The following is a 22,138-nucleotide window of genomic DNA, read 5'->3' as shown; positions in this document are numbered from 1 at the left end:
TAATTTACAAAAAAAAAATTAATTTCTCTTGATATTGAATAATTTTCTATTTTTCCTTTTTTATTTTTAAATAGAAAATTTTTTTAATAATTTAGTAGAATTAAATACTCACCCCCGTCTTGTGAGATTTGAACGGGTTGACCATTTTGTCCGATACTGAGTAAAACTCCAGGACTCGGCGAATAAACGACGTTCTGTGGCATTTGATACATTATACCAGCGGAAAATGAAGGCATTCCTGCTGAAATTAAAAAAAAAGAATTAATTTTTTTCCGCCAAATTAAATAAACAAAAATTTTGTTTTACATCTACTATAATGTTAATTCTTCTAAAATTAAAAGAACTGGAGAAATTCAAATTTTTTTTTTCTTATTTCAATATTCTTTTTGTTATTTTCATTGAAAAAAAATTTTTTGTTTTAAATTTTTCTTCAAAAAAAAAAAATCGAAAATTCTGTTTAATTTCAAATTCGATTAAATGAAAAATTCACGGATAATTAAAAAAATTCTTCTTTGTAAAAATTTAATAAATATTTAATTCTCTTAAATACGAATTCGATTATATAAAAATTCTTTACTTTAAAAATTCAACCATAAGAAATTCCTGCTGAAATTAAAAAAAAGAATTAATTTTTTTCGCCAAATGAAATAAAAAAATTTTGTTTTACATCTAATATAATGTTAATTCTTCTAAAATTAAAAGAACTGGAGAAATTCAAATTTTTTTTTCTTATTTCAATATTCTTTTTGTTATTTTCATTAAAAAAAATTTTTTTGTTTTAAATTTTTCTTTAAAAAAAAAAAAAAAAAAAAATCGAAAATTCTGTTTAATTTCAAATTCGGTTAAATGAAAAATTCACGGATAATTAAAAAAATTCTTCTTTGTAAAAATTTAATAAATATTTAATTCTCTTAAATACGAATTCGATTAAATAAAAATTCTTTACTCTAAAAATTCTACCATATAAGAAAAAATAAATTGAGAATTTCGAAAAATTATAACCCTCCCATTTCAAAATAATAATTTGAATTGAAAATTATTTTCGCAGCACAAAAAACAATAAAAAGAGTTGAAAATTTCCAAAAGCAAAATATATTTCCGAAAAGACATTAAAAAATTAGAAAAATTAAATACCAAAACAAATGGGAATTTTTTAAAAAAAGGCTACAAAAAATTGAAATTGTTGAACATTTTGCAAAAATTGAGAATTTGAAAAAATTATTCTCACCGATTACAAAATAATATTCAAATCGACAATTATTTTTCCACTCTAAAATGATTAAAAGGAGGTTGAAAATTTCCAAAAGTAAAATAAATTTCCAAAAAAAACATTGAAAAATTAGAAAAATTAAATACCAAAACAAATGGGAATTTTTTAAAAAAAGACTACAAAAAATTGAAATTGTTGAGCATTTTGCAAAAAATTGAGAATTAGAAAAAATTATTCTCTCCAATTACGAAATAATATTCAAATCGATTTTTCCACTCTAAAATGATTAAAAGGGGGTTGAAAATTTTCAGGGAAAATAATTTCTATAACAAAAAAGGCAACATGTAAACGAGAAATCGTTAAACGATATAATAATCGCCCCTGAACTGAGAAATTCAAGACCACGATGCATATAACTATAGAAAGAGAGGGAATAATGATAAATTCCCACACAGAGTATTCACAAACCTAGTGTAATAAATAATAACACTCTCTTTTTAAAAAGAAATTACTCCCGTCAATGATTATACCTTATCAATACCTATGATTATTTAATAAGGAATCATTTTTTTTTCTTTTTTGAATAATATATTTCCATATACTCTAATCCATTAGGAGAATTTATTTTTTCAAAATATCCTCGCAAATTTGTCTATACTTAGTGTGTTGGATTTTATTTCTTTACAAATTAAAAAGATTGCAACGCGCGAGAGAGGCGTAATTAATTTTTACGAGCCCATAAAAAAAAGCCTTTGCGCACAAGAAATTGCAGCGACTCTACGGTCATCGATTCATCGTTGGGGAGATTAACTGCTGTAATTTTGCCAAGTAATGACAACCAAACGATATTCGAAACAGCCTATATATATATATATTTCTTTTTTTTTTTCTTTGCAGTTCGGCGACTTGGATGCGTGAAAATATTTGTATTTTTTTTTGTAACAAAGTATAGAACAGGGTCACGGTAAACGTGTTAAATAGTTCAATGATCAATATTGATTTTTTTTCCGAGACGAAAAAGAAATTCCGAACCTGTGAAAAAAAAAGAAATTAATCGATTTATCATTTTTTAAGGATCGTTTTCGAAAGAGAGAAGATCGATGGATGATCTGTCGCTTTTATTGGATTGATAATATCGAAAGGAGACATGATCATGTTTATTATATATATATATATATATATATATATACAATAATACTTATTTCATCACTTCACAAGCTCAGAAGAATGACGATTAAGTGTCTATTGCACTCGATTATAATTTATTATATATATATATATATTGGAATTTTTATTTCTAGTTTATATTGAGAGACAGTGATGCAAGTACATCGATCTTTGTTAATGTAAACACTTGAAATCAAATTACTCTTCAAAAGGCGAAAATAGATATATATTTTTTCTTTTTCCTTTCAATTTGATTGCAGTCATTAATTTTCGATTTATTGACGAGATCTTGATTTTTAATAGCTTCTTTGTTTTGTTTTTTCTTTCATTGTTTTTTTTTTCTACGATTTTGTAATAAATATTCCAAAACTTAATTGTGAAATTTTTTTCTTTATTTTGATTTCCTTTAAATTTTTAATTTGCAAAATTAATTTCCCATGATAATTTCGTAAATTTTGTATTTTTTCAATTTTAATTTTTCCAGAAAAATAGAAATTAAAATTTTGTAAAGAAAAATAATTGAAAAGCCATGCAAAAGAAAAGAGACAAAAAATTTTATTGAAAGTCAAAGAATCAGAAATGTAAAATATTTATTTGGAAAGACTAAATTTTTTGTTTTATTCACAGAATGAATGGAAATATTTAAAAATTCATTAGCATTTTTAGCGAATTTTTTCGGCAAATTTTTATTAAGCCGAATTTTCTAAAAGATGGAATCAATATTGAATTTTCAATATTATAAATTCTTACTAAATAATAAATAATGTGATTAAATAAAAATTTTCTTTTATTAAAATTCATTTAAATATGAATTTGTCTAAATACAAAATTGGTTAAATAAAAATTCTCTATTAAAATATTTAAAAATATTTGAAATATTTTTCCTATTGTTAAAATAAAATATAAATTAAATTCAATGATATAAATTCCGAAATAATGAAAATTCATGCCTTTTTTCAATTTTACCTTTTTTATTTTAATAAATGGCAAAGAATTTGTCAACTTATTTTATAAAATAAAATTTGAGATAAAATTAAAAATTAATTGATTTATTAGAAATTCTGTAAAATTCTTTTCAAAAAAGTTTTCAGCAATTTGAAATTTAAAAATTTTCAATTTAAAATCAGAAATTTGATTAATTGTAAAAATCGGGACTTTAGTTCTTTTAAAATTCAATTAAACAATATTTAGATAAAGTTTTCTCCATTTTTCATGAAGTATCTAATTTTTTTTTAATAGTGACTAAAATTTTTTTTATAACCATTTGAATTCAATTTTGAAATATTATCTAAATTTCTTTATAAATTTCTATGCAATTATTCTTATTAAGGAATTATTGAAATTGAAAATTTTCTGTCCTCAATTAAATTCAGAAATATCGAAATAAATTTTTTTTTGAAAAATTCCAATGCAATTATTCTTATCAATAAATTATTGAAATTGAAAATTTTCTGTCCTCAATTAAATTTAGAAATATCGAAATAAATTTTTTTTTGATAAATTCCAATGCAATTATTAAAATAAAAAAAATTTGTAAAACTATTTTTCAATGATGGAAAATAATTGTTTTCCTTTCTTTCATTTTTTTTTCGAGTAAATAAAAATTTTCCCACTTGTTATGATTATAAAAATTGGAGCAAAATATATAAAATGAAATGAAATACACGTTGTAACAGGAAACGGTGGACTAGACATTTTTCCAAGTACAAATTTTCATACTCGAGGTCTTGGATCGGATGAGATCCGCTCGGTTAACATTAGCATCGATATTTATGTGTACACCTGCATCGAGCACGGCTTTCGACCGGATCCTACTTCCCAGTTAGGCAACGAGTTGTCGTCTTAGTTTGGTCATCGCGAACCGTACGACTCCTTACCAACTCCCCTACACGGGCAACCCCGTCATCGCTCGCACGCTTTTCGCATTCTAAGTACTCCTGACACTCTAATGATTTTCCACGCCGACTTTAACGGCCCCTCGTATAAACTCGGTCTCTATAAACACAAGGCGCGAGAAAGAGAAAGAGAGATTTACTTTTTTTAAATCACAAAACGCATCTACCAAAAATAGAACTGTATTCAACTCTCAAATTTATATTCCTACCCCACACATTAAATAATTTTTTATTAGACACTCAAATCACCCCCCTCAACTTCCATTTTGAGCTAAAAGTATCGCTCTTAAAAAAAAAAAAACGATCGTTGATCAACGAGAAACATGTGGGAGTTTTCTGTTTAAAAAAAATTCTTTTTTTTTCTCGGAATCTATTAACTATTTTTATCAGATATTTAAAAAAAAAATTTAATAAATTTTAAATCTAATAATTTTTTAATAAAATTTACAAGAATTTTTATTGAGATACCTAATATTTCAAAATTGAAAAGAAGACTGAATTTTCAATTTCAATAATTGTATTGGAATTTATCAAGAAATTTTATTTATATAATATTTAAAAATTGAATTGAAAACAGAATTTTCAAATTCAATAATTCGTTAATAAGAATTGCATAGGAATTTATAAAAAAAAAAAAAATTTATTTAGATAATATTTCAAAATTGAACTGAGAATTGAATTTTCAATTTCAATAATTCGTTAATAAGAATAATTGCATAGGACTTTATATAAAAAAAAATTATTCAGATATTATATGTAAAAATTAAAACCAAAATTTTTCTTTAATCAAAATTTTTTTTTTCGAATTTTCAAATATTTAACAGAATTTCGAATTAATTTTTAATTGAATTTTTATTAAGTAGAATTTATATTGAACAGAATTATTATTTCAATTTCTATTTAATTGGAATTTTAATAAAAATAAAATTCTTCAATTAACTAAAGTTTCAGTCAAAAAAAAATATTAACTGAGAATTTTGCTAAATAAAAATTACTTCAATTAAAAATTCGGTAAAATAAAAATTTTAGCAAATAAAAATTCTGTTAAATAAAAATTTTGGCAAATAAAAAATTCTGGCACATAAAAATTTGATTCATTAGAAATTCCATTAACTTAAAACTTTGTTGTAAGAAAATTCAATTTTTCTAAATTTGAAAATTTTTAAAATAAAAAATTCAATAAGTACATCATTTAAAAAAAATTCGAAATTCAGAGAAATTAAAAAACATGAGAAAAATTTGCAACTCAAATGAAATCAAGTTTCAAAAAATTGAATATAAAAAGAATATAAAATGAAATATAAATATTTTATAATAGAAAATTTTATAAAAAAAAGGGGAAATTGAAAATTCGATAATTTCCAAACAATTAAAATTAACAAAATTAGCAAAAATTCGAAATTTCCAAAATTTTGGAAATTGCAAGAAAATAAAAAATCAGAGAAATAAAAATTTAGAAAAGAGAATTTTGCAAAATAAAAAAGGAGAAATTGATAATCCCATAATTACAAACGGTTAAAATTCGCAAAATTTCGAAATTTCAAAAAATAGACACTTGGAAAATTACTATTTAGAAAAACCATAATTTACATTAATTCAAGTACAAAAAAATTACAAATTTTCTAAATTCTAGAAACTAATGTGAATTTTAATAAAATTGAAGGTCCAAACAAAATTTGCAAAAAAGGATTTAAATAAATAAATAATTCTTACACTACCAAGAAATCGAAATTTCCTAAAATTCCAACAATTGTAAACCCCCCCCCCCCCCAAAAAAAATCGAAATTCAAATAAAATTAAAAAATAAAATGCAGTATCAAATGGAGTAAATTAAAATTTCACTATCAGTCATTAATAAATTCGTTCAAAAAAAAAAAAAAAAATTGAAGTAAAATTTTTCTTCGACAATCGCCCTCTATTATTTTAACTGTCAAATAATAAAAAATTCATTTCGACATTATGAATATTTTGTCAATTTTGCAATTAATCGAAATTAAAATTCATCAAAGCAATCGACCGAAATATTTGGCTGCTTTGTTGTAAGAAAAATTCTACTGCGAAAAAATTCGGTTTAATATTGATTCATCTTCTAAAAAAAATTCGGATCGATAGAAATTTTTCCACAACATTCGATAAAATTATAAATTGTAACTAATGAATTTTTAAATATTTCCATTCCTCCTGTGAACAAAACAAAAAAATTAGTCTTTTCAAATAAATATTTTACATTTCTGATTCTTTGATTTTCAATAAATTTTTTGTCGCTATTTTTTTGTTTTTCATTAATTTCCGAAAAAATTAATGAACGTGAATTTTAAAATTAAGAAATACGAATAAAGAAAAAATATATATTCTCAATATATTAATTAATGAACAAGGGATGAAACGAAATTGAAAAAAAAGTAAACAAAACGAAGAATGCCTTTCTAAAAATGAAAGTGAAAAATGAAAATAAAAGAATCAAGAATGATACTTGTAAATATAATATACTTGTATAGATACAATTTAAGGTTTTGCAATAATCTTAAGAAATTATAAAATAAATGAGAAAACTTGCCTGTGTGGTTCTTCGAGTCTTTCGACACAGGCGATTCCACGTCACTATCGTTATCCCCTTCGCTATCGTTGCCACAGATGTCCGACCTCGGGGAAGCTGTGTCCTCCTAGAACAAATAAATAAAAAAAAATAAATAAAGCCTTCTTTAGATGGTCTGGGAAAAGAAAATGACTAAATGCTTTGAAAAATGTACTGCCTTCTTTTTATAATTATCTCCATTACGTTTCACAAGACTGTCTTTTATATTAACTATCATGAAATTTACGACACTATATATATATATATATTAAATAAAAAGAATGACTTATTATATAGCGCAAAAAAAATATATAAAAATTACAACACGATTCTCATAGGCGAAAATTAATTTTAAAATTCAAAAAACAATTTTTTTTGCAAATTTATTTTATTTGAATTAAAAAGAGAAAAATCATCGAAATCGTGTTTTCAATTTGAAAACACTTGTATATTACTTTTGTAAATTTAAATTGCGCGAGATGCAGTTGTAAAAATGTTGATCAGCTCGTAAAAGCATTTGTAACCGTTTTGTTTGGAACTTGTATACAGGCTACAGGATAAGCACCTAACTGTAAATCACTTTTAATACCCCTACACCTTAAATGGAGACAGAAAGACAGAGAGAGAAAAGAGTGTTGAGGAGAATATGTAAGTGACAAATAAAGGTGTAATTGAATATGAACATGATAAATCATCTTTTCGTTTGAAAACTATCTCGTCGACAATATAAATACACAATATATATTTGCTCATGATTTGAAACACCCAGAAGCAATGAGCATGCAACAAGGTAGGTGGAGACACTTAAAAATCAACAATCATGCTTCAAAAAAAAATAAATAAATAAAAAGTTTGCAAAACAAGCACAAAACAATTTTATTGCCGTGAAAAACAAAATAAATGATCATGCAACACTTAGAAATAAAAATAAATAAATTAGTAGATTTATATCAATTTTACTGATTTCAAATTTTTTTCATATTCCTATTTTTTTATCTAGATTTTGATTTTTTTTAAATTTAGATAAAAATTTTAATTATCGAATCTCAATTTTTGGAAATTTTAATTCTTCGATGGTTTAGACTTGAATTTATCAAATTTCCATTTTTTCAGATTTAATATTTCAAAATTTGAAAAAATATCAATTTTTTTCCCCTGAATTTTAGTTTTTTAAATCTCCAACTTTCTAAATTTTCTATTTCTAAAATTTTAGTTACTTTGCTATTATCAAAATTTTTTTGAATTTTTAAGTTCCAAAATTTTTGGAATAAAAAATTCAGAAAGTTTAATATTTAAAGAAAATTATCGAAATTTTGAATTTTTTAAATTTCATATTATCTACGAATCACGAATTTTTTTTCTAAATTTTAGATTTCTCTACGACTTAGACTTGAATTTATCAAAATTTCGAATTTTTCAAATTTTAATTATCTAAGAATCTCGATTTTTTTCGAAATTTTAATTATTCTACGGCTTAGATTTGAATTTATCATAATTTCATTTTTTCCAAATAAAATAATTGAAAAATTGAATTTTAAAAATCAAATTGTCAAATCTTACTTCAATTTATCTAAATTTTAGTTTTTTTTAAATTTCAAACTTTCTAAAATTTTCAATTTTTGAAATTTTACTTGTTTGACATTATCAAAAAAATTTTTTTCTTTGAATTTTTGCTAAATTCCAAAATTTTTTTAAATAGAAAATTCAATATTTCAAAAAATTCAAAGAAATTTAAAAACTTAATCACTAATTTTAAAATGACAAAATTTGAATTATTCAAATTTGACAAAGTTGAAAATCGAATTATTGTGAAAAATTCAAACATTTAGAATTGAAAAAAATCGGAGAAAAGAAAAATTGAAAATTGAAAATCAAATCGTCAAATCTTACTTCAATTTATCTGAATTTTAGTTTTTTTAAATTTAAAACTTTCTAAAATTTTATATTTTTGAAATTTTACTTGTTTGCCATTATCAAAAAAATTTTTTTTCGAATTTTTGCTAAATTCCAAAATTTTTTTTAATAGAAAATTCAATATTTCAAAAAATTCGAAATTCAAAGAAACTGATAAACTTAATCACTCATTTTAAAATGACAAGATTTGAATTATTCAAATAATTCAAATTTGCCAAAGTTAAAAATCGAATTATTGGGAAAAATTCAAAAATTTAGAATTGGAAAAATCGGAGAACGCTTTTTTTAAAGTGAAATAAAAAATTTCTTGAAGATATTGGAAAAATGAATTAACAAAAAAAAAAAAAAATTATTGCAACAAATATTTCAAGACAGTCCATAAATGAAACTTACATTAACCAAAAAAAAAAAAAACGAAGAACAAAAACAAGTTGGAATTAAACAAACATCTCTTCCTCTTTATAAATTAAAATTCCTCTTAATCTCTCCGTTTATCAGTTATATTGTATCATATTTTTTTGTTGCTGTATTAATTCCATAAAACGCTATTTACAAAGATCTTGTTTTTTTTATTTTCAACTGAATGGAAGAAGGGGGTCGTCGTTATGAACGTAGAGAATAATACGATAATTAAATTTTCTTGTCATAATTATTTTGCACATCATTATCGAGTTTACGAGTGATGTTTTCAGGAGATATAAAAGAGCGATGTAATATGTATAATGGATAATGAGAAGTTGTGGATGGACAAATTAACTTAATTCGACGAAGCGATCGTTCAAATGAGACCAAGTTGCGCGTACGTAAAGATATATTGTATATATATGATACCTGTACACAGTGTAACATAGTGGAGGAGATGCATGTTTGCTCGCTCCTTATAAGGTCATCCGCTCGACCTGAGCTCGACGACCACAAAAGATTCTCACGAATTCACACGTGGTTCGGCTTGCGATCTCTTGTGGATCTCGTCGAACGCGTCCCTATGCGCGCGCGTTTATGATCCCTATCGAGAGTCACTCATCCACTATCGCGAGTATTTTTATTTTTTTTCTTTCTCTTTTTTTGATTGACAGAGTAAACCAACTGAAAAAAGTACCAACCAAGTAACATTACAGAGAACCAAGAGACGACCATGTCATAACGAATGCTAAGCCAATATATATATATATATATATTAAACAGGAAGGCGTTTCATCAAACTTGTCCTGAAAATTCCTCATTTTTTTTCATCCCTCATTAATTTAGGAAAAAATAATTTTCGTTATGAAAATTTTTATTTTCTTTTTTACTGATTTCTATTTTTTTTTTTTTTTTTGGAAATTTAATATTTTTCCAGTAATTTTCAATAAAATTTCCCTATTTTCTTTTAATGAAAGTAGAAGAAAATACGAAATTCTGGAAAAAAGAATAAAAATATTAGGAATAACATTTTTTATTTTTTGCAAGTTTTTGAAAAATTTCTCAATTTAAAATTGAGAAAAATCAAAAGAGAAGTTCTAGAAATAATGTAAAAAAAATGAAGGTCCAAATATTTGGAAAAATGGATTTAAATTTTTTAATTTAAAACCTTGATAGAAAAGGAATTGAATATTTTCAAAATCAAAAACTATTTCAAACGAACTGAAATGGAAAATAAAATTTTCCAAGAGCCACAAAACGAAATCTCAAACTTTGTAAATTTTCTATTTTTGAAATTTTAATTGTTTTTCTAATATCAAAAATTTGATTGAATTTCAATATTTTGAAATTCTAAACTTTTTGAAATAAAAAAAAATACAAAAAGTTGAGTATTTAGAAAATTTAGCAAAAAATTTAAAATTTTCAAAATTTCGAATACTTGAACTTTTATTTGTCCACGAATCGCAATTTTTTTTTCTAAATTTTAATTCTTTTACGGTTTAGACTTGAATTTATCAAAATTTCCATTTTTCCAGATTTAATATTACAACATTTTTAAATTAAAAAAAAAAATCCGACTCTTTTATTTCTGAATTTTAGTTTTTAAATCTTCAATTTTCTAAAATTTTCTATTTTTGAAATTTTAGTTCCTTGCCATTATCAAAATTTTTTGAATTTCAATTTTTCTAAATTTGAAAATTTTTAAAATAAAAAAATTCAATAAGTACAGCATTTAAAAAAAAATTCGAAATTCAGAGAAATTAAAAAACATGAGAAAAATTGCAACTCAAAATGAAATCAAGTTTCAAAAAATTGAATATAAAAAGAATATAAAATGAAATATAAATATTTTATAATAGAAAATTTTATAAAAAAAAGGAGAAATTGAAAATTTCATAATTTCCAAACAATTAAAATTAACAAAATTAGCAAAAATTGGAAATTTCAAAAATTTTGAAAAATAGAAATTTTGGAAATTGCAAGGAAATAAAAATTTAGAAAAGAGAATTTTGCAAAATAAAAAAGGAGAAATTGATAATCCCATAATTTCCAAACGGTTAAAATTAACAAAAATTCGAAATTTCCAAAATTTTTGAAAAATAGAAATTTTTGAAATTGCAAGAAAATAAAAAATCAGAGAAATAAAAATTTAGAAAAGAGAATTTTGCAAAATAAAAAAGGAGAAATTGATAATCCCATAATTTCCAAACGGTTAAAATTCGCAAAATTTCGAAATTTCAAAAAATAGAAAATTGGAAAATTACTATTTAGGAAAACCATAATTTACATTAATTCAAGTAGAAAAAAATTACAAATTTGCTAAATTCTAGAAACTAATGTGAATTTTAATAAAATTGAAGGTCCAAACAAAATTTGCAAAAAAAGGTTTAAATATAAATAATTCTTACACTACCAAGAAATCGAAATTTGCTAAAATTCCAACAATTGTAAAGCCCAAAAAAAAATTCGAAATTCAAATAAAATTAAAAAATAAAATGAAGTATCAAATGGAGTAAATTAAAATTTCACTATCAGTCATTAATAAATTCGTTCAAAAAAAATTGAAGTAAAATTTTTCTTCGACAATTGCCCTCAATTATTTTTAACTGTCAAATAATAAAAAATTCATTTCGACATTATGAATATTTTGTCAATTTTGCAATTAATCGAAATTAAAATTCATCAAAGCAATCGACCGAAATATTTGGCTGCGCGGTACGGGTACCGGAAATCGTAGTCTTATTGGTTTTTAAAGCTACTTTCTCGATATATAAACCAGTGGGAGAAACAGGGTTCGCTTCAGATATACCTTCCGCCTCTCTTTTTAATGTATATGTGTACATGTTCAAGTTCCTCGACACTAGTACATATACAGGGTGTTTATTCTCAGCATGAGACATCCAAATTGGTCATATATTTTTCACCCAACGTGGGTAGTCGACTTAAAAAAGAAAACTCGTTACGGAGGAAGAAGTCTCTTTTAATTCCACTTGCTTCAAAGAAGGCATTCATAAACATTTATATATATATATATATATATATATATATACACCTATATATATACACGTGGAGAAAACTTGATTTAAGAATATTGAAAAATTACTCCAATGTTTCGTCCCCAAATGCTAAATTACATTTTGATTTTTATCACAGTGATTGGATTCCTTGAAAATTGCTTTCATTTTTTTTTTAATTTCCCTTTCGTTTCAATTCAAATAAATCTCTATATTTTTATTTTTCCCAAAAAAAAAATTTCAGGAGAAAAATTGTAAAATGTAAAGATCGAACAACTTTCGTTTCGATTTATTTAAATAAATAATTCTCTATTAACTTTTTTTATTTTTCCCCAAAAAAAAAAAATTCTCCAATTTTTTTTAAAGACAAAAAATTTCCAAATTTGTAAATAAAAATTTTTCATGAGAAAAGTTGTAAAATTTGTGAATATAAAGATCGAACTCTTTATGGTAATAAAAAAAAGAAGTTGGTTTTGAATTTTCTTCGATTCAAATGGTTTTTTTTTTTCATATAAAATACAAAGGACAAAAAAATAAATTGTGCCTGCAATTTTGTGCCGCGCGCATTGAATTTAGAAGAAAAGGGAAGTAAAAACAAACACCCTGTATAGTATTTTCTGTGCTCGCCGGCTCCCTTGCTGAGTCTCGTTCGAGAAAAGGAGACAATAAAGAAAACAAAAGAAAAAAAAAAAAGAAAAAAAAAAAAAAAAAAAAAAAAAAGAATCAGAGTCACTATTCTTAAGTTCAATGAATACCGCCCCAATGTTTTATATCTTTGCTCCAAAGAAAAACGAAGTCCTAAAACTGTGCGTTGGTACAGAAAATTTTATTCAACTCCGAACATTAATTAAAGGTTCAAAAAAAAAAAAAAAAAAAAAAAAACAACTGCCTCTTTCACCTTTTTTTTGGAATTTTTTCATATGATCGAAATTTTACGAAATAAATTCAAATTTTCCCTAAGAATTTCCAAATATTGAAATTTTTCCATACAATTTTATTTTAAAATCTAAACTTTTAATTTCATTTTCAAATTTTTCTAAATTTTGATTTGTATTTTTTAAAAGTAACTTTCCAAGATTCGGTTTTTTTAAAAAAAAATTTTTTCCAAATTTCTGAATTTCAATAATTATGATTTTTCTAAATTGTGCTTCTTGTAAAATTTGAATTTCAATTCGGATGAATTACTTTTTTTTCTCCTAAATTTTGATTTTTGAAATTGTATTTTATGACAATTTTTTAATTTTCTAAATTTTGAATTTCCATCAACAATCGTTTTTTTAATCTTTCTATTTTTATGAATTACAATGTTTTCGAAAATTTAGTTTTTATAAATTTTAATTCTCTGAAAACTTTCGATTTAATACAATTTTGAACTTTGTAATTTTCAATTTTCCTAAATGCAAAGAATTTGATTTTTCCAATTTTTCTCTATTTTGATTCTTCTACAGTCTAAATTTAAATATTTTCCAAAATTGAATTTTTTTTACAATTAAAATATGTAAATTTAAATATTACAAAATAAATAATTATTAATTTATTATTTTTATTATTACCTGAATTTTGAGTTTTCTAAATGTCAAACTTTCTAAATTTTCAATTTTCGTAATTTTCACTGTTTGCAATTTTCAATATTTTGAAATTTCAATCTTCTAAATTAAATAAAAAAATTTATTTTTTAATTTTAATAAAAATTTAGGATTAGGAAATTTGTGAATTTTAAGATAATTTTAAAAAAATTTAGAGAAAGTATAAACTTTGCCGAAAAAAACTCGAAATTTAATAAAATGAAATTTCCAAATAATAAGAAAATTTAGAATCTATTCAAAATAATTAAAATACAGAAATAATTTAAAATATTAAAAATTAGGAACTTGGAAAATTAATTTCTGGACTAATTTTTTTTTTTTACTTTAATTTATCTGAATTCTATATCGAAATCAAATTTCATCAAATTTATATGACTAGAATTGGAATTCAAATAAATTAAAAATATGTAAGAGTAATTGATATTTGAATTAATTGTACAAAGTGAAATTCAATAAAATTATATTTAATTGAATTGAATTGAAATTTAATTTAATTTAATTGAAAGAAAGAAAAAAAAAATTAATAAATTCAAGTTCAGAAGATTTGAATTGTGGTTTTTTTTTTACTTTAATTTATCCGAATTCTATATTGAAATGAAATTTTACCTTTATGTAACTAGAATTGAAATTTAGATAAATTAAAAATAAGAATAATTGATATTTGAATTAGTCGTCGAAATCGAAATTCAATAAAATTTAGTGAATTGAAATTTAATTTAATTTAATTGAAAGAAAACGAAAATTTAGATAAATTCAAGTTTAGAAGATGTAAATTGTCGAAAATTCAGACGAAAAAAATCCAAAAATTATCAATTAATTTTGAAAAACGAATAACAAAATTTTCAAGAAACTACAATACACTTATACGAATTAGAGAACAGAATTTTGAAGAAATAAAAAGCTAAAAACAAAATTTTCAAAAAAAAACTACAATTCACGAAATTAAACGAATCAGAGAATAGAATTTTGAAGAAATTAAAAGCTATAAACAAAATTTTCAATAGACTACAATTCAAGAAATTAAACGAATCAGAGAATAGAATTTTGAAAAAATAAAAAGCTAAAAACAAAATTTTCAAAAAAAATTACAATTCACGAAATTAAACGAATCAGAGAATAAAATTTTGAAGAAATTAAAAGCTATAAACCTCTCTTTTCAATAGACTACAATTCAAGAAATTAAACGAATCAGAGAATAGAATTTTGAAGAAATTAAAAACTAAAGAAAATTTCCCAAAAAAAAAAAGAGAATTCACAAAGAAAAAATTCAATTAAATATTCGAAAATTGCAAAATTATTATTGATCTCCAATTAAAATCGATTTAACGGATTTCCCAAGTGTCATAAACAATAATAATCAATAAATTCCATTTAATGAGTCGACGAGAGTTTATAACCAGGAACAAATTGCTTTTCCCTGTCAAATTAACGGGAGGCACATATCTATTGAAAATGAAAAAGAAATATTTCTCTGAAGAAATTGTCGAAGGGAAAAGAAAAAAAAAGAGAGAGAGATGAAATTCCTTTTTTAAATGAAACGTACGTCGGTCGCGGCTTTCCATCTTGCTCACATGATAGAGGGCAATTATTTTATTGCCTGAGGAAGTAAAAAATTCGAGAAGCAGAACTCGAACCAAGTTCGATTCCAAAAAGTGGATTCTTATATATCTACCGAACGGGTGGTGGTGGTGTATTGCAAAAACACAGTGGCTGTCTCGCAAATGGAGTCGTTGACCGTAATGGTACCAGAATTCCATCGGAAGTTCCTCAACTACCATCATCGATATATATTGTATATATATATAGAGAGAGAGAGAGAGAGAGAAAGAGAGACGAATCATCGAAAGAATATCGACGATGTGCGCGCTCACAAAGCTTCGATGAAATAATGGCACTTTTTATATTATAGTGAATCGAAGCACAAACATCTCATCGACTCTCCTGTCCTCAAGGGATACTTTATTGGTATAAATTTCCACAGAAGGAAACCATTCGATATGATAAATAACGATTCTCACGCAATCAGAACTCAGAATTTTTGTTATTTTTTTTTTCTCGATATTGCTAATATATAATTGTTTTTACTTTATCCTTTTTTAATTTATTTTATTTAATTTAAATTTTTTAATTTATCCCCTTAAAATTTATTGCCTCGCAATATTCTCTTTTCGAATATGAAAAATTATTTAAAAATCGAAAAAAAAATTATTAAATTACGATGTAAATTGAAGAAGTAAATTTACAGTAAATAAAAAAAAAAAAGTAAAATTTTAAAAAAATGTGTATCTTGAAATATTTTTTTTCAATGATTCATTTTTGCCTTGACACTGTATTTGCAGATTGTAATTTGTTTTCCTTTTTTGATTGAAAATTAGATTTGTAATCACTGTTTTGACCGCAAAATGACAATTTCTATTTTCTTATACAATATGTGTTTAAATAATTTTCCTATTCAATTTGATTTAATTCTTTTTTTTTATATTTATGAATTTTTGAAAGCGATTTACTTTTGAAAATTGAATTTTGTATAACGAAGTTAACTGAATGGAATTTACTTTTTTTTACATAACATTAATAAACTCTAAAAAGTAAATATAATTCTTTTTTTTTTAATTAATTTTGGAATTATTTAATCGCTCAATTAGCAAATTTAACGGAATATTTCAATTTAATATAAATTTTCATTTAGCCGAATTTTCAATAAAGATAAATTTTTATTTAGCAGAATTTCTATTTAATAGAATTTTTATTTAGCCGAATTTTCAATAAAGACAAATTTTTATTTAGCCGAATTTTCAATGAAGACAAATTTTTTATTTAGCAGAATTTCTATTTAACAGAACTTTTATTTAGCCGAATTTTCAATAGAGAAATTTTGTTTTAAAAGAATTTCAATTTAATAGAATTTCAATTAAACAAAATTTATTTCTAACAAAAAATTCATAAAAAAGAAAACGTACATTTAATACGTTTTTTCTGTTTGAAATCGAGTTTATAATTATTCGAATAATCAATTAACAAAATTTAATATTTAACTGAATGTTATTAAATCGAATTTAAATTTAGTAAAATATTTAATTCAAGAGAATTTCTATTTCACAAAAATTCCTTCTTATTCAAATTTTGTAAATATTTTTCATTTTCTATTTTTCTGATTTTTCATTAAAAGAAATTTTTATTTAAACGCGTTTTCATTTAACAAAAATTGTCTATTAGCAGAATTTCTAGTTAAACGAATTTTTAAATTCTAGAATTTTAATTTTTCCAAAACAAATATTTTGACGGAAATTTTAAAATTACTCTAATTAATTTAATTTTTTATTTTAATTTCAAATGAAAATTTAGTAAATTTTCAAATATTTCGGTGTGAATTTAAAAATTACTGTAATTAATTTTAACTAAAAAAAAAAATAAAGAAAATTCGAAATAAAAATTTAGAAAATATATTTTTAAATATTTCGGCGCGAATTTAAAAAAAATACTGTAATCATTTTTTTTTTTGTGATTTCATTTCGATAATTTGAAAATTTTCCCCTTTGCAAGAGGCTTTTAATTCAATAATAATTGAAATTTTTAACTAAAAAGAAGTGAAAAAAATTCAAAATTAAAATTTTGTTTCTTTCAAATATTTCGACGCGAATTTAAAAAATTACTGCTAATTAATTTTATTTTCTAATTAAATTTTGATTGTAATTTTATTTCGATTATTGAATTTTCCTTTTTTTAAGACGTTTTTGATTATATCAAAATCAGATTTTTAACTAAAAAAAAAAATCGAAAATTTAGAAAATATATTTTTAACTATTTCGGCGCACATTAAAAAATTATTGTAATTAATTTAATTTTCTAATTAAATTTTAATTGCGATTTTATTTCGATTACTAGAGGATTTTCCTTTATTTCGCGACAATTTTAATTAAATCAAAATCAGATTTTTAATTTAGAAAAAAAGGAAAAAATTCAAAAATCCAAAATGAAAATTTAGAAAATATATTTTTAAATATTTCGTCGCGAATTTAAAAAATTACTGTCAATTTAATTTTCTAATTAATTTTTATTTTTTGTTTGTATCATTTAGATTATTAAAGGATTTTTCCCATTGCAGAACGATTTTAATTAAATAAAAATTTTAATTTTTAACTAACCAAAAAAAAAATTCGAAATGAAAATTTGCAAAATATATTCTCAAATTTTTTGGCGTGAATTAAAAAAATTACTCCAATTTTTGATTCGTTAATCACATATCAATTAAACAATTCACCACTTTTGCAGAAAATTCAGAAATTAGATAAAAAAAAATAAGATTTCGAACAAAAATTCGAAATGAAAATTTTGCCAATTTTTTTCCAAAGAATTAAATTTAAAAATTTTCCCCCCAAAAAAAATTTACAGAAATAAATCGAAACGAAAAAGAAAAATGAATGACAAAAAAAAAAAAAAAAGGGAAAAGAAAAACATAAAAAGTTCCGACCTCTTAAAAACGTAAACGTGAAAGTGCAAAGCTATAAAAAAAACAAGTTTCTTTTTCACAAAACTTCCCGCTCAAGAAAGAAAAAGGAGAGAGACTTTTCTCCCCCTCATCAAAATTTAACTTAAAAGAATGAATAATTTTTGAGTTCCTCTTTTTTTGCATAACCGATCGTTATTTATGATATCGGCAACATAAATTACAGGCCTGTTTAAATTCTTGGTCATTAAAATTGGCGAGAGAGTAAGGAGAGGCTGAATCGTAAATTTCACGAAGAGGCATTTTATTCCTCATTCGGTGTGTATGTGCCGCGCGCCGCCACAACGATATCCGGTCTTGGAGCTTTTTTGAGAATGATGCAGCGGCCTGTTAGCTTCTGGGCTCTCTCTACATCATTAAAGCTTCTTCTTTTCTCTTTCTATAATATCTTAAAGCCTCGCGATGATCATCATCATCATCATCATTGTTGTCGTTCTAAAATTTTCGCTCGTTTTAAAACGTATTTAAAAAAAAAAAAAAAAAAAAAAAAAAAAGACAGAGAGAGAGAGAGGAGAAAAAAAATGACAGTTTCTGCTTCGAAGCACGATTTACGACTTAACGAGGTAATGCAACGGCGACGACGACGCACCCAGGTGTACGCACGCGTGTGTTTATATGGAAGGTGGAAGCACAATTCCATATACGGTCACCTTTGTCAAAGGCTGGTTGTCGCCATATACAGGCAATGTTCCCGATGGCAGACACTTATATAGAGTCCAACTTAAGAGTCAGGAATGCCGCTTTTTATCGCGCCTTGCCTTGCAATGTAATAGGGGGGCAAAGCGGGGGTTTATAAGAGGTAAAAGAGACAAAACCAACTGACCAGGAAGCGTATTCGATGTTCACCCAGAAAACGAATTTTCAATTTTTCGGATCCCTTCTTCTTCTTCTTCTTGTTCTTTTTCTTCCTTCGCTTTTTTTTTTATCTCCTCCATCTTCTTATCGATTCTGATAACAATGATGATAAAAAACGAAGCATGTGTGTTAACTCCCCGACAATCGACACGCTTTGCGAATGTTAAAATAGAAATTCCACAATATTGCAATATTTATGACCTGAAACAAGAATTTTATTTCAATTTTTTTTTGTCAGCGCGCGCGTACACACACAATTTATGGAGAGAAACAATTATTTTGCATTTGAAATTTTATACTCGTCAGTTTTAATTAGGAGAGAAGGAAAAAGAGAAAGAGCTTTAGAGAAGCTTCTTAACATAATTAAACCTTGGTGTGTGGTTTTGAATATTAAAATTTTAGATTGAAGAGTCTGATTTCGTTTGGGGTTGTTTTTAAGCTTTTAAGTAAACAAATCGTTTCCGGTTTTCAGGAGCAATTGCGAATTCTCATTATAACCAAGTTCTCGAATAATAAAGTGGATTTTATTCCTTTTTTTTTAGATTTAATTTCTTTTTTCCATTTTTTTTGTTTATTCTGTATTTTTAAAATTTACATTTTGTTGGAATTTTCTTCATTTAAATAGAAAAAAAAAAAAAATTAGGAATTAGAAAAATTTCAGGTTAGTGAAAAATTTAAATTTCAAAATTTAATTTTGCGAAGAAAATAATTGAAATTAAAAATTAAGAAACTAAGAAAAAAAAAAATACAAAAAAAGTATCAATTAGAAAAACTTGAGGTGACAGAAAAATTTTAACTTCAATAGTTTAATTCCACAAAAAAATCATTGAAATTGAAAATTAGAGAACTTTTTCGTTTTTTGTAAATTAATTCCTAAAGCAGTAATATAAGAAAAATAGAAATTTGTTTTTTTTTTAATATAAAAATTAATAAGCAAAGAAAAAAAAATTAGGAAAAATTATTGAAAAAAGTATCAAAATAAAATCCGTAACAGACAAAAATTTTTGAAAAAAAAAAACAAAAAATGGAAAACTTGTATTTAAAATTTAATTTTCCCATTTTCCTAAAATTATTTTTTTTTCTCCAAATAAATAAAATACATAGAAAATAATTTTAAGTCAAATTAATTTTTAAACAAAAATTTATATATAAAAATTATTATAAATAACGATCGATTATAAAATATAAATAATTTTTTTTTTGTATTTTCTAATTTTTACTCTGATAGAAAAAAAATTTATCAAAAAAGAAAGTAAAAAAAAACAAAAAACCAAACAATAAAAAAAACGAAAAAAAAAATACAAAAATTACACTTCTATTTTCTGTAAATTTTACTATAAGAGAATAAAATCAAAAAAAATTCGAAATATTTATAAATTATAATTTTTATTATCAATTAGAAGTGTGAAAAAAAAATTGAAATTTAATTTTTACTTAAGACGATAAAAATAGTCATGGATTAAATCAAATTTTTAAAATTTATTTTTGTAAATTTGTAAATTTGCAAAATTTTCATTTCAGTATTAAAATCAAAAAAGTTCAACATATTTCGAAAATCCAACAATAAAAAAAATAACATTGCAATTATTAAATTTTCCCTAAATTTGCACATGTAAATTCAAATATTTTTAAATTGAAAAAACGATTGTAAATCAAAAATAACTAAAAAAAAAATTTAATTTGTTAGAAATTGAAATAAATTTGAATTGTGAAAAATCTATAGATTAAAAATAAATGCCTATGAATGTACAAAAAAGAAAAATTAATAAATTTTGTATACAACATCTAGACATTAATTTTGTAATCTAATTTTTATTTTTTAAATTTGATTTCAATTTCATGTAATTAACGTTTAAAAAAAATAACGGAGAAAAAAAATACCTGTACAAAGTAATTTTTAAAACTTTCTTATCCAGATTCACTCTTCAAGTTCAAAATTTACGATTTGGATTCTTTTATAGCCATACAAAACCTATCAAGACAAAAAATTATTAATTATTTGAATTTAAAATACTAAAAAAAAAAACTAAATTTAATTTTTCTGTAAAAAAATTAATCATCCATTTCTAAAAAAATATTTCAATTTTATAATTGATAAACATTTGTAAATTGAAATTATTTCTTAAATTAATATCAAATGAATTAAATTTTGAAAAAAAATATGAAAAAAAAAAAATAATAAAAAATTGTCTTTATAAAGATTAAAAATCTACCTGCTAACAAAATATGTCTTTCTCCTCGGAAAAATCGTTGCTAAATCTTATATATGTAGCCAACAAAAACCTGTTAGCCTCTTATTTCATTAAAAACCTGGTGATGAAAATTGCTAGACTGACAATTCTCACTGCAATATACAACACACAACACGAGAAATATGTAGCGAAACGAGTTTTTTTTTTCTCTCACTTCCAGTCAGATTTAGACGTGAAACGGTTGTTTTTCTTTTTTTTGACGAATATTTCAGCTTCTGTATTTATTTAAAAAAAAAATGATGTTTCCTCAATCGTTGAAAATAAATTTTTTTCTATTTCTCCACTCACTTTTTTTCTGAATTTTTTTTTTTTTTTTTGCATTCGAGAGAAGATATTCGGTCCTTAAATGGAATGTGAAAAACCCTACAAAAGCATTAAACTAAATAAATATAAATATATAAGCAACAAAAGACATTGTGTAAATAGTAGATTTGATTTCGTAAAAGTCTCTCATTGCTCATCGTTTAGAGAAATGAGCGCTGCTTTTTTTTTTTTTTTTTTTTTTTATGCCCGCGCACACGTGCGATCATTATATGAGGAGTATCATTGTAAATTCTTATTTTCTCAGCGACCACAACATTTTGCAATAATTCTCTTTCAAAGCATTTTCACAGACATTTTTTTCTGACCTTTCTTGTTCAATGTCTGCTAATTTAAACTCAGTGCAATATATAATATAAATAAAATTATAAAAAAAAGAGAATCATGCGTCGAAGCAAGTAGAAAAATTTTATTTCCCCACAAATTTAATTTATTTATCG

General features: G+C 23.4%; 1 protein-coding gene across 1 annotated transcript in view; it reads right to left on the bottom strand.

Annotated features, from left to right (window-relative positions):
* Positions 1 to 22,138, bottom strand: part of LOC127285250 (uncharacterized) — a 47,270-nt gene that overhangs the window by 6,549 nt on the left and 18,583 nt on the right. Inside the window, exons 5-6 of the mRNA XM_051311153.1 lie at positions 6,830 to 6,935; positions 113 to 241 (exon numbers count right to left, since the gene is read on the bottom strand). Coding sequence (XP_051167110.1) covers positions 113 to 241; positions 6,830 to 6,935 — 235 coding nt within the window. The remainder of the gene's footprint in view (positions 1 to 112; positions 242 to 6,829; positions 6,936 to 22,138) is intronic.

This window comes from Leptopilina boulardi, unplaced genomic scaffold (genome assembly GCF_019393585.1).
Source record: "Leptopilina boulardi isolate dan_hultmark-lab unplaced genomic scaffold, ZJU_Lbou_2.1 LbouV2_330, whole genome shotgun sequence".
Lineage (NCBI taxonomy): Eukaryota > Metazoa > Arthropoda > Insecta > Hymenoptera > Figitidae > Leptopilina > Leptopilina boulardi.
Note: the sequence above shows the minus strand (reverse complement) of the source record. Positions and strands in the feature narration are given on the sequence as shown.